We start from the raw sequence: 13,993 nt of genomic DNA, 5'->3' as shown, positions 1-13,993 counted from the left end.
GGCTGAATCGCACGAGACAGTTGCGATTTTCCATCATTATGTAGTTGCTTTCATAAAAAGAAAAGGAAAAAAAATAACGTAGATATGTGAATATACAGACATATAGTAGTTGAAATATAGCAACTTTTTATATTTATAACGATCGAAATTTTTTAAAGAATTACTTTGACGAGCTGTCACTTGTTGTTGTTGTTGGTTTCTGGCTGTGATATTCGCAATAATTTATCCGCGTATTGTATACGTACACAGTCGGCCATGACGGATTTGTCGGATCACTTTGTGGCACCGATCGCGGATTCCGCGGACTCGTTTGCAAAAGCTCGATCTATTTTCCGACGTAGACACGAGCCTAAAGTACGAATGGGTCTGTTTGAGTGATCTTTGTATCAATGTCGCATGGTGAGAATGAACGGGAGCGAGCGAAAGGCGAATCACGCGAAAGACGAATTGCAGCAGCGACACATCAACATCACGACGATATTGTATATTATTATTATTTATGATTACAATATGTTCGTTGACTATTATGTTAGAAATAAAAACTACATTGAGAAACATAGGATCTCATTCGGCGATTTATCCCCGAATCCCTTATTATTACACCTTCGCAACGACATTGGTATGTAATGACGAATTAAAAGATCCACCGGCATGAGATAATTATTCGACGCAAAAGAAAAAAATTAAAATTATTAAGAAAGAATCGAATATCAATTCGTCTTACACCGCTCGTGCCTGCATGGGGAAAAACAATTTGCTGGCGCAACAAATTTTCTACTGACGCAGCACAAATCTGTCAGTTACTACATTTGAGTTGAGTTGCACTACTCCGCAGAACGGGGATTTCTGATAACCATCACTCTTCTGGTCTGACACATGATGAAAAATTTAAAACTGTTTTGCGACAAATCACAGTTGATAATAAAAGGAATTTATAGAAATCTAGGGTAAGCGGTATTTGATGAAAAATCATGATCTCTCCGCGTGATGTTTACTTGGATGTTCATGGTAATATATATGGCACATCCACAAATTATTTTGCTGTAAGAACAAATCAGTAAATGCAGGAAAAGATTGTTTTGTTCTGCCGTTTTAGCAGATTAACGTGTCCTAAGAACAAATTCGCTCAGCAGGATATTTTTTATCCCGGAGACAAAACTGTTTCTGCTCCGATTACGAACAATTCACTAATTTGTTTGCGCCAATTAAATTTTATTGCTGTCAAATACAATTGCGACAAATATGCAGCAATAACGATGCGGTTCCACTACGACGGCAAAATTATTTTTCCCCGCGCATATAATAAGATTCTAACGAATAAATTATTTATTTTAGAAGTCTCTGATTTTATAACACGCATAAAGGCTCACAGTTATAAATATATTTAAAATACATAAAAATAAACGAACGCGCGAAAGTTACATAAACGAGATTCACCCGCGGGAATCGGTCGTTTCGTTGTCAGCGATTGAGGATTTCGCTAATTGAATCTCACACGGAGGAACACATGCGTTGTGTCGCGAATCGTCATGAAGTGAGAACTGACAATCTGTCGTTCACTTTGATCTGTACCTTATTGTCATTGAGCTTGTAGACTTTTAATTCGCTGTCGCCGTCACCGTCGTAGTCGGCATCGTCGTCGTCGTTAATATAATCAGTCTCTCGCTTATATTCGGAAGGCTTCACAACGTGAACACGCTCATAAGGACGTTTTTTGCGTTTCTCCTTCCTCTGCGGAAGCTGTATTACTATAATGTAGGGCTTGTCGTTGTCCGGAATGTCGACGTCGTAGTCTTCGTAGTGCGGCGCGTACCTACGCCAGTCAATCGTGAGCGAATAAAAATTCAGTTTTTATTAACCGGCAGTCGATTGTCAAATTCGCTCGATAAAACGAGCGATTTTTATCGAATATATGTTGTTGCCGTTTGCCCCGGTTTCTCGTCTCTTTTCATACCTGTGGCGGTCCGATTCGTAAGGACGATACTTGTGCGGCGGTCTCCTCTTCGCGTGAAAGCGTTTCTGCGTTTTCCCGCGCGGATGCCAGCGGGGTGGCCGCCAAGGACGAGGGCTGAAATATTTGTACGGTCTGACGCCTTTGAAGGTCTCGCTGAAATCCACGATCTCCAAGGACAGAACGGTGAGCATGACAATCACGGATACCTGAGAATTACAATGAACGCGTTTACGATTTAGGGGTGTATCGCCCGTGAGTCAAAATAATGAAAAAATTATGAAAAAATCACAGATTGATCTACGCTGCATTTAAAAGCGACACCGAAAGTTTGACGCAGTAATTCGGAGACTGGATCGGAAGTTATCCTATTTAAAGGAGGTCGTAAGGTGAAGTAGGTTTAATAAGAATTCGATGAAACTTGCGTATATATTGAAATGTCATCTAACTTATTACTCGTGCGATTAGAAGAAGATTGACCATTCGAAGGCTGGGGTATTTTTAACTAAAATTTCTTATATTATTCCTTAAGATTAGCTATTTTTAATGTCCTTCTTTAATATCTTCTAAACTAGAAATAAGATTTCAGTGAAAAATTACTATAGTATTAAGAACTAATAGGCAGACATTATACGTAACTTTCAGAATGATTGTTCATTTTGTTTTGAAAATACAACGATATGAGGTTCATGGCTTATGCATTGATGAGAAAAATAAAAAAAATAATATTTTCGTATTCGTAATATTGCGTATATACATATGTTTGCCTCAATTTCATTTTAAATTAACATTTATTATTTAACCAGTGAAATAAATGTCAGGAACGTAATTTCGCTTGGTAAATGCTAACTTCACGAGTGACCCGCCGAAAATACGGGCACTAATAGGCAATGCATTCTTAATTAACGTCGCGCAAACTTGCAGCGCGAGGAAAAACAATCCCTCCTTCGATCAATTAACTTACCTGCATTCTCGCGTGTGCCGTGATGCCGAATAAAACGTCTCTTAATTAATACGAATGCTTCACGCCACTCGGACGTATTCTCTCTCTCGGTCCATTTTAATTAAATTATTAATTAAATAAAAATGCGCTCGCTCCGCACATCGGTGCAGAATCCGGTCATCGCTCGCTGACTCCTCTCGTTCTATCGATCATTTTTTTCCCCCGACGAAAGTGGTAAACAAATAAAATACGCACGTCGATTTCGCGGGTATATTCCGTACAGTCACTATGCAATCGGGAAATCGCCTGTTTGAAAGATGTACAATGTAAAGTCCTCTCGATATCACTGTCGGATTTTTTTTTCGATTCTAGGCCGTCACGTGTGTCCCGAACAAGATGCGAATTCGGTATTTCTCGATTCGCGAAATTCATCAAGATCTCGGACGTGGTGAAACCGTGCGCGCGTCCGAACGAAATCTAAGCTGATCGAAACGAGACTGAACCCTCGAAAGTCCACGATGAGCANTTATATCATCCCCCCCCCCCATTTCTAGCTTTCAAGGCGCCTAGAGCGATATAATGGCTCGTGAATGCTGCATCGTCACGATTAAATTCATTACGATTCGCTTGATTGAAGAGAGACGAGTTCCTATTGAACGTGCACACCGAGACGTGTTTGCTGAAACTGTTTGCCAAACTTTCCCGGAAAATACAGCACGACGTAACGAACAGATGAAACAGGTACGCGAGATTATTGCGGGTAACTGCATTAAACGGCGCGAAGCTCGGTGTGAAAAAGCCAATGGTCGATATCGAATGTCGCTGACGCGATAATATATCAAGAAGTGAGAGATTGCATTCGAGTAACTGGTTCAGGCAAATTCTACGAATGATTTATTTACATCCCGGCGAGGCACAAATATTTTCTCCCTAACATGAATTCGCGAAATATTAAAAAATGCCTCTCAGATATCCGCGTATTTTTACATATTATATGCGTTGCAATCTCACATGCGAACGTTAAAGCAACTTTTTCTTCTGCAGAAAATAATTGTGTTAAATTGTTAAATTTCTACAAATTCGACGCGTAAAAATTATTTCTTCGAGCGGATATTTTAGTAAAATTCGGCCTTCTCTCTCTCTCTCTCTCTCTCTCTATATATATATATATATATATATATATATATATATAATAACTCGTATAATCTGTTTATATAAATAAATACGGCAAATATATCGGCGGGATGTTTTGCTTTTGCAAATGTAATCGGCGATTCTCGATAGGACAGTGCACGATGCAAAGTGGCAATGAAGAGATTTCAGTGTCAGTAAGAAATTGCCGCAGCTGACAGGTCGTAAACTTATGGGAGGGAAAAGTGAACGAGGACACCTGTCGAGATATACTTTCGCGTTACTTTCAACAAAGAATACGCACGTAATGCGTACACGCGTTTACTTTCGAACGTTTCTTCGGGCTGCGCGATTGTCTCGGATGCTGTCGCTGTTTTATTGTCGAAATTAATGTAGAGTGGCGGAACTACTGCTCGGCTCGCATTCAAGATTTTAGCTCGGTCTTTCTCTCTCTCTCTCTCTCTTTCTCTCTCTCTCGAACACTTTTACTTTTTATTTATGGGGGAATGTTGCTATTTTAAGAAACTACTTTTTTTTATGACCGTGAAATTTTTCATTTAAAGTAAGCATTAAATCAGCAGACATTTGAATCAACCGCTTTATTTTTGGCTTTAGTTATTTTGTTTTTATCTTAACTTAAGATTTTTACTTCCCTCTTCGGACTTAGATAGAATTAAAATTAGAAGACATCCTTTTCATAGATTTTTACTCTATTCGACCCGTGGAAGATTTTATATGGCGTAACTGCAACATTACAGATCGTACTGTTACAATTGCATTCACACACAGCTAGATTACACACGTAGACTTGTGCGCTCACACATATATCTTGTGACTGGAGCGACAAAGCATATGTAATAACAACGCATATGTTTCATTATTGCGCATCCATCATTTCTCGCTCGTTCGCGTTGCGTTAACAACAATTACGGTTTCTCCTAGCTTACGACAGACAAGTTGGCTTATCCAAGTTGACAGTTACCTTTATATTCGATCACATAAACGAAGCATGCCGTTTCACGAAGACGCATCAGCACGTATAAAAAGCGACGTAAATAATTGCGCGAGAAACTGAACGAAGCTAACAATACATTTTGATTACGTCTAATTCATCTCTCACCATATACCATACTTTCACTATAAATTCGCGATATAGTAATTTGCACTTTAAAAATTGCAAATAACCGGTTAAAAAGTTTTTCACATATAATTATATATAATTAGATGTATAATTATATATAATTATATATAATTAGATTTAAATATACATAATTAGATATATAATTATATATAAGGCATCATGTATGGGAAATTTGTCTATATATAAAAATACGTAATTATATATGAAATGATGATACAATTATATATATGATCATATATATATATATAATATATATAAATAAATAAATAAATAAATAAATTTTTTTAATATATAATTATACATAATTACACATAATAAGGTGATTCATAAATGCGTGTATATAATAATTTTTTTTATGGACATTTCAATACATAATTATATATGAAGAACTTTCTAACGGGAGACGTGTGAATCCATGTGTGCGTTTAAGGATTACTAGCTCGAGAGAATCGAGTGATCCTCGATAATCCTCGGTATAGAGACAGGACGCACCGAAAGGATCTTAAATCAACTGTATATCAACCGCTCGCGTAAGTGTTAAAAAAACTTTCGGCTTATAAAAGTTCTTGCTTAACCGTAGACGAGAAGTAGACTCTCGCGGGGAACCAATGTAAAAAAGTACGAGGTATAAAAGTGGAAGTGATGACATGGCAATGACAGGAAAGAATCTCAGGAACGGGGAGAAGGCTGAGAAGAGAGAAACTGACGTTGACTCTAACCGACAATTGTATACTCGTAATTCTAATTTTGAAGGCTCGGAGAAAAACAGGGTTTTCTCCCATTCTTCCGCGGATTCTTTCTCTCGTCTTCATTATCGAAAAAGTCAATTGTGGCGAGTTTCAACCGAACACACGTGAATTTTTCCGAACGTATCCTCCCACTTCGGGACAGAAACCGAACGGGAAATCTGCGGGGAATTGCAAGAAAATCGCTTGTCCTCCGAGCCTGCAAAACTAAACTCGTAATCGTCTAATCGTGTGCAATCGCTCTACGGTGATCAACGGTCGCTCGCTACCTGGCACGACGCGCTGCTTTAGACTTCATGCTCGCGAGCACAGTGCTCAAGCTTCCGCCCTGCGCAAGCGGCTCGGTTAAATTTCGAGCAACCTCGGGGCCGAGATCGGGGCTGCGACAGATAATTGCCAGAGTGCACGAGTCCCGTACGAGCGTCCGAGCTAAGTTATAAAGTCCCAAACGACGGAATCCCTTTCAACACTCCCGATCGCGAAGCCGGTCGCAGTCGGGCGCCGCTCGCAACTAACCGGGCCGTCGGGATTAAGGCCGTCGCGATCTGGTCGACGATCAACAGTGTCTGTCGCGATTTTTGTCGATACGAGAGCGCAAGCTACACGTTCGTATCTTGGGGCTCCGCGCAGTCGGTGGGCTTGATCTCCAGCCACCAATCGTTGGGGTAGTGATACTTTTGTAACTCTATACCCTCCCGAGGCACCGGCATCAGCCGGCCGCCGAATTGTTTCGCCGGTAAGGGAGGTATCACCAGTTGCGGCGGGAAGCACTGCAGGCTCGGCGAGAACTCGCAGTCCGGAGGTAGGACCCGCCTGGTCCAACCGACCCTCCTCACCATCTGAGTCTGCAAAGAGCAACACGGCCTGTTAACGCGTTTAAGGGGTTATTACCAGCTTAATTTTTTTTTTGGCCATTTTTTTTTATTGGCTTAATTTATGCTAAAACATCCTTAGAATTGAAATCTACAACGCCCAGGTACTAATTTAAATTTAAAAAATGTTTTAAATCAAATTTTCCGAAGTATTATTAAGTATTGCCACATATCAGCATAAGGATCCGATGCATAAAGATGTGTTTGATGCAATCAAACCAATCTACGAAGATCTCAGCTCCGACGGCCTTCTTTCCCGCTGCTTGGGTGGATGTATCCAAAATAGTAATGAGTCGTTCAACGCAGTCGTTTGGTCAATTGCTCCAAAAACGGTGTCCAGCACTAAAACGATTCTTGGCATTGCGACTGACATAGCTGTCATTACATTTAATGATGGCTTGTCAAGTCTGTTTGCCGTCTACGATACCCTTGGATTTACTGTTGGGCCAAGGATGTATGAATTCTGCTTGGAAACAGACTCCAACCGGATCCAAGCTGCTGAGCACAGTATGTCCGCCTTTGCAAAGAAGGCCAGACGCAGTAATACATCGGCAAAAAAGGATGAAGAAGAACACAATAAGGCTCTTGAAGGACAATTGTACGGTGCAGGGATAGCAGACTGAAGGTAAAAAAATTTTTTTATGGACCATTTTTAAGATTTATCAACTTTAAATGCGTTTTTAAACTTTAAACGCGTTTTTCTCGAAATCATGTTTTCAAAATCGGTCGGAAGTAGAACTCAAAAAGTTTTCATCCGATTGACTTCAAAATTTAACTGTAGCTTCTTCGTTAGATTATCTAGTAAAGTACACACGATTTTAGTGATTGCTTCACTAGAAAAAAAGTTATAACCCCTTAAAGTCGATTTTTTTCGTCGAAAAATGAATTTTTTTGTTTAAACTTCTGCCATTTCGCGAAAAAAAATTTAAAAAATATAATTATGTGTACTTCACTAGATAAACTCATGTAGATTATGAAAAAAATTTTTTTTTGTTCTAGGTTGAACTGGAAGAGACTTCTACTGCCGGCCGCGGAAGGCCTTTTTAAAAAGTGATCTGAAGGTTATTACTGTACAGCCGCCATTTTGTAAATAAACTGCAATAAAAATTTTTTTTTGTATTTCAAAACATGAGTAATCAATAGGATTTTTTTTGTAAACCATTCATTTTAAATACCTTCTCAAAAAAAATCATAAAAAAAGCCTTTAATAACTCCTTAATCGCTGCCGGGCTCTGATCTCTCGACTCGACTTTCGATTTCACGTTAGGCTTGCATGCGCTCCCCGCTGTTATCGAGACTGACAGTTTAGTTATTATGATGTGTGCGTTTTAAGACTGCAGAAATCGTGATTAATGCATTCATTGGTATTTCGGCATCGGTATATGATTATATTGTATAAATATATTTTATAAGTTATATTTAAATGAGACAAAAATATGAAACGGTCTATACACGAAAAGTTTAATATCGCGCGAATACGACCCATGTAGAAGCAAATATATTAACAGAGAAACCTCCGTCAGAATCGTGCGATTTTCGACTTATTTCTAAAGAGAAGAGAATCTGAAGGTCAAAAATTCTTTTCATAGGATTCTCCGGGTCGCAAGGTTCCGGTGACGGCCACGAGAACTCGGCTGGGATCCGGATCTTATGCGCTTCGTAAATTCGAAGGGATCCAAGACGGATTTGGCAAATGTAGTTAATGGCCCGCCAGTTTCCCCGAAGGAGCCGGCACAATCGGATCGTAATGTCTACGCGAAGAGCAATAAAACGAAGTTTACCCCGCCGGTTTATAGACTAACGCGTTGCCAAAGAAGCCATCATTTGTCCTACATACAAAACCGATCGTGAAGCACACAAGAGTCGCAGGCTCCAATTTGCCCGAGTCTTCTGCGAAAGCGTAAAAACGTCTCGGATTTGCATTTGCGTGCCAGATACGTAAAACGTTACGGGAATCTATCGAATAACAATGCCTTGTCACCGCGCAAAAGTAAGAGAAAGAATCCTCGGAATAATGGCTAGTAATTGAAGTGGTGATCGAGCGGGTTTGAAGTTAAAGCGAAATCCTCCACGGGAAACCTCTTGAGTGAAACGATCTCTCGTCGATTCCTGTCATGATTTCGCGTCGATGCATTTCAACGCACAAAGACTCGAGAACGCATCGAAGAGAAATTGTCGTTCACTCGAATTTTAAAATATGTGCGAATCAAGCATTTGCTTGGTCAAATCGAATCGAATCTTTGATATCCTCGAAGTCGAATCAAATAGAATTTCTTTAATTCGAGTGCGAGTCGAATTTATTTATTTATATATTTATTTGAATTTAAACCAAATTTGTCGAGGAATTTGAAAAATTGTACATTACATGTTAATTTAAATATAATAAAGTATCTTCAATAATATTAAACATCTTTTTCTAAATGAGCAAAAATTTATCAATCCGTTTCATGATTCTGCGAATGTTTTCAATCATGATTTTATTTGTATTTCCTTCTGTTTAATATGAGTAATTAAGCTCGATGATGAAAAATAAACCTCTTATGTTCATTCTTTTTTGTATATCAAAGGATACATAAAAGCAGTCCCGTAAATAATAATAAATAATGAATAATAAAATAAATAATAAATAATAATAAAAAAAAATCACTTCTCATAGCTTTGAGAAAAATCCCACCAACTACAAGGAAAATGCTGTGCTGAATGTTAAAAAATTTATACGGCAAAATTAAATTGAACTGAAAATGTGTTTTAATTATCTCATTTCCACAATTCATTTTTCAGAACTACATCAAATTACTTGGCAAGAGAACAACTCTAACATCCTGGTGTGCACAATTTTGTTAACAATAAAAAAAAATGATTTTGAGGAACTGGTTTTTAATTTCAACGCACCGTTCGTTTATCATTTTCCGATATAAGCGAAGCGATCGAAAGACGTGACAAATTCGAAATCGAGCCGCCGACGATTCGAAATTACCGGGCTATTCAAATTTGAACCTTTCCGATTCGAAAACGAACTCGAATCGAATCAACCGTGACCCGGTGCGAATTCGAACGATTCGCACATTTACATTCGCATTTGCAATACAAGTTTAAAATGAAATTTCCCTCAAAACTCGATAGCCGATGTGCCTATGCCAAGTCAGTTAGCCAAGGATTTCTCCGAGGTTATTCTTACCACCGCGTCCTCCTCGAAAACGACCACCTCCACCTTGGGCGCATCTTCGCCGACCTCGTGCTCCTGTATCCTGTAGATACCCGCTGCGTGAAGGTAGGTTGCGCTCAGGCCGACCTCGCGGAAGGCTTTCGTAATTAGGACGTCGTCCCTGAGCGTGTCGACCAAGCACAATTCCACCTTGCGGGCCCACGGCAGCGCACGGCCTATTCGGACTTGACCCCAAAGCCCGCCCAGGCAGAGAAAGTGAACGATGCCCAGTTTAGTAAGAACCAAGTGTGCCCTGGTGAAATCATGGAAAGTGATATATATATATATATATATAAGTGGGACTTTTCTTAACTAACTGGGGATTATCTTAACTAACATAGATCTTCCCCTTTCTAATTTCGCGCGTACGTAGCCTCGACAATGGTCAAATTGAACTCCACGCGTCGAGATTGCGTCATCGTGAAGCTCCCGCGAAATTAATCATAATTAATGACCTCTTTCCTTTTATATATATATATTTCTTTTTCTATCTGTACACATCTCCGTGGCTCGACCCAACGTTTTCGACGGTTTCATTCGCGCTACGATTAAATGTTTCTACGACGCGAGTTTGTCGTGAATAGCGACCTGTAAGCGAGATCATGCAACTTCTCGGTGAACTCCTCGGGCACGCTACACGGTTGCCGTGGAATCTCTTGCCGACTGAGGCTATACCAGAAGAGCACGAGCATTAGGAAGAACGCCGCCAGTGCTCGCATAGGGGTGATGCGAAAGCGTCTCCGTGGACAGAAGAAGCTCATGCTGATGCCCTGCAAGTGGCAAAAAATTCAATTCGATCTTAATTACGAGAGTGCGTTACACGGATTAATCCATAAGTGACTGCGGTGAGTCACGACTTGAAGTTCTAAGCGGCCAATTCATCGAAAGAAATCGACGGTTCGTCGATTTCTCAGGTAGACGTGAATACTTTCTTGTCTTTTCCGATCGACAGATGTTTATACCCTCGTCGTCCCTCTCAGGATCTTTACAAAATTTGAAACGTCATTTGGGACTTTTTTTGGTTCTCGAATCTAACTTTTTTTTAATTAATAGATTGATACCCTCGTTTTTCTTTCACGCTTGGATTCTCGAGTTCCGTCGACCAATTTACGTTCGCCGTATTGGAAATGAGAATTTGAAAATATCCACGAGAAATTGACACACGTTTCCCCGAAGAGCATGAGTGTAATCAACAACACGTCGTCGTTCGGACAACACTCCATCTTTCACCGCAGTCCTGGACACGAGGAAACGGATCGCGAGGAGCTCACAACACTCGGGCTACGTACTTTTAACGTGCGACGTAGTCATGACACACGTGTGACCAGACTCCGTTAAATTTTCCCCTTCGCGAATTTTCTTTCAGCACCGCGACAGAAGCACCTTCATGAAGACTCCGACGTTCCGACCCCTGACCCGTTCAACGTGGCAACGTTGCAAGCTATTGATTTCTCTGTTCTACCGACGGATTCCTCGGGGGTGGCCTCGTCCAGGGGTGAGAAGTTAACGGACTATTTTATTGATCAATCAAGTACTTGCCGTTCTGATCCCTTGCTCCCCGATAGCACTCTTCTTAATTCTAATTCTGTGACTTCGAATTTTAATTTATTTTATTTGGCGATTTCTTCGCGAGAAATTCGCAAAAACATCTCGACCTCACTGTGATTCCCGAAGAATGCGTCCTTCAAGGTATGATCTCTGATATATTCTATCGACTAACAAGTTATACATTGTTTTTAATTTTATCAAAGATCAGTTATAAATTTATATAATCGAGAGAAGCTGGTTGTGCCGATAATCTTAAATAAGGAAGATTTAATAATTATCAGCTCACACTAAAAAAACTTTCAACGATGAATTACAGATTCCTACGTTACTAACGGATCGTCCGTGGAAGATGGCGACCTCTTTGTAAAATGCAGTATTGATACGATATCATTCATTGTTAAGGTAACTTATATTTTTACAATCTCTGGTAGGTATTGACTCTTCATTATAACAGAAAGTTACGGACATTTCATTGTTTGTGCAGTAAAGAGAAATCTCGGACGAAACCTATCTTATCGGTTCGTGGTATGAAGGCACGCTACACTTGATCGATTAGTACCAGCAGTTTGCGAAGATTTTTGAATGCCACAAAGATGGCTAAATGAGGGATTTCTCCACAAGTATGTGTCTAACAGTAAAACAAATTAAGAGAAAGAGAGGCAGTCTCCTTTTAATTTTCCTTTTGTTTTAACTTAAGGTACCGCAAGTTTCTCGCTTTCGTTACGCGACAAAACGTTGGTCTCATCTCTAATTGATATTTTTCGAGGAAAAAGTATGAATAAAAGTTTCACGGGGAAAATTCATTAGGTGAACGCGTGAATGGAAAGCGTTCGGGGCAATTCCCGACGATATTATTACGGCGACAAAAAACGTATCTGCGACGAAATACAAGATGTGTATCCCGCACGAATTCGAACGAGAGATACCCCGAGGTAGAAGGGACGTGTAGATTATGAAAAGGGCGGGAGACAAACGAGCGACGGAAGCGAGACGTGAAATTAACGAGCAAAAATAAACGTTTCCTCGATAATCTCGGCCGCTCGCGGAATTCCCGGCCGGCGTGCGCGCTTCTCCGTTTCTCGCTCTATTTACTTTTTCTCAGAGAGAGCGGCCGAATGAGTTATCGCGGTCGGAGCCCCCCGGGTTATCCTAATGAGCAGAAACGCCAATAAGCCAGAGCGCGCGTTCTCGACCCTCGAGGATGGCACTAAGTTCTTACGTCTTATTTTTAAACGGGGGGTGCGCCTGTTGACGAATTTGCGGGGCGCGCCGTCCGCCGTCGTAAATGGAATACCGAGAGTACTTTTGTCGCCTCCTCTCCTCGATATAACTGAAACAATGGCCGAGCGAAGTGTAAATAAATATAAACGAGTGCAAAAATCTTGGTGAAATTCTAGAAATTATCAATCATTATCGCGGGGTGAGCGATTTCCAATTTAAAGGTGTTACTTCGAGGGACATTCGTTGCATTCATCCGGATAGCACAGGGATGCTCTACGAATGTTCTACGAATGATTCGTTACGAATATTTATGTATTCACGGAATATACTAAAATGCTGTTACATGTTCATGGTATGTTCTTAGTATATTAGCATGCCGCTATTACAAATGCTCTATGAATGTGCATCAAATATAGACAGACGTTTGGGAGGTTCCTAGAACCACACGGAAGAAAGGAATTAGCTGTCCATATAACCAAACTGAAATTTAAATGACAGACTTCATTTTCAGCTCTGGAGGAGCTTATTCTTCCTTTCCGTGTGCTTTTCAGTTCGATCAATGCATTGCACATGCCCAGTAAATGAACTTTACGAATGTTCTAAGCACGTTTTCTTCGTTTTACTGATGACGAACATGCGAACCACTGTTTACAATATTCTACATAGACCCATGGAATCTACATTCGAATATTCTGGAATTAAGAACGCTCGTATTTCGCAAGAATATTCGCGGAATATTTCGCGCTATCCGGGCACTTCCCTCGATTCGCCGCGCATCTGGGGCTTCGCTGAGCTCTCCGTGAAATCCGCCCGTTCCGCCGCGGCGAAATCTTCGGATTGTAACCGGGGTGTCGCGAGCCACCGCGTCGACGAGGCGGGCATTAATTTCCCGCGGCGGGATCGGCAGGGTGCGAGCCATCTCCGGAATAAAAGAGTCCGTTCGAGGCGCGGCACCAGGAAGGGCCGGAGGAGGAGGATGACGACGACGTCGGGGGCGGGGGCGAGGGACGCGGCAAGAAAAATTGCGCTCGATGTCGTGGAAACGGGCGAGAGGCCGTAAAACAAACGGTCGGACGTCGCGCCTCTTTCTCCGCCGTCTAATTCTGTCTTGTCGGCTCCCCGGCTCTTCGTGTATTTTCGTAGCGCGTGTCACCTAACTCTAAGTGGCTTATCTACGCGCTCTCCTCGCTCGGGCCCACATCGGGACACGTGCCTCGCACCTGAACCCCCCCCCC

General features: G+C 41.0%; 3 protein-coding genes and 1 long non-coding RNA gene across 4 annotated transcripts; 2 read left to right on the top strand and 2 right to left on the bottom strand.

The window, feature by feature from the left end:
* Positions 1-1,527: 1,527 nt before the first annotated feature.
* LOC106740866 lies at positions 1,528-2,921 on the bottom strand. Its single transcript, XM_014612317.1, has 3 exons — positions 2,916-2,921; positions 1,955-2,160; positions 1,528-1,813 (listed from the first exon to the last, which is right to left on the bottom strand). Exons 1-3 carry the CDS (start codon positions 2,919-2,921, stop codon positions 1,528-1,530), a joined length of 498 nt encoding a protein of 165 aa, XP_014467803.1.
* Positions 2,922-5,480: 2,559 nt separating this feature from the next.
* LOC106740883 lies at positions 5,481-11,432 on the bottom strand. Its single transcript, XM_014612348.1, has 4 exons — positions 11,279-11,432; positions 10,578-10,759; positions 9,963-10,242; positions 5,481-6,757 (listed from the first exon to the last, which is right to left on the bottom strand). Exons 2-4 carry the CDS (start codon positions 10,748-10,750, stop codon positions 6,512-6,514), a joined length of 699 nt encoding a protein of 232 aa, XP_014467834.1. The 5' UTR covers positions 10,751-10,759; positions 11,279-11,432; the 3' UTR covers positions 5,481-6,511.
* LOC106740885 lies at positions 6,750-9,078 on the top strand. The gene has a single exon (XM_014612349.1). The coding sequence runs from the start codon at positions 6,973-6,975 to the stop codon at positions 7,405-7,407; it is 435 nt and encodes a 144-aa protein (XP_014467835.1). The 5' UTR covers positions 6,750-6,972; the 3' UTR covers positions 7,408-9,078.
* A 134-nt stretch (positions 11,433-11,566) lies between the features above and the next one.
* LOC106740886 lies at positions 11,567-12,133 on the top strand. Its single transcript, XR_001374138.1, has 3 exons — positions 11,567-11,678; positions 11,854-11,939; positions 12,022-12,133. It is a non-coding gene; the product is annotated as an uncharacterized LOC106740886 (long non-coding RNA).
* Positions 12,134-13,993: the final 1,860 nt, after the last annotated feature.

Source organism: Dinoponera quadriceps, unplaced genomic scaffold (assembly GCF_001313825.1).
Source record: "Dinoponera quadriceps isolate SergipeBrazil2010 unplaced genomic scaffold, ASM131382v1 scaffold610, whole genome shotgun sequence".
NCBI lineage: Eukaryota > Metazoa > Arthropoda > Insecta > Hymenoptera > Formicidae > Dinoponera > Dinoponera quadriceps.
Note: the sequence above shows the minus strand (reverse complement) of the source record. Positions and strands in the feature narration are given on the sequence as shown.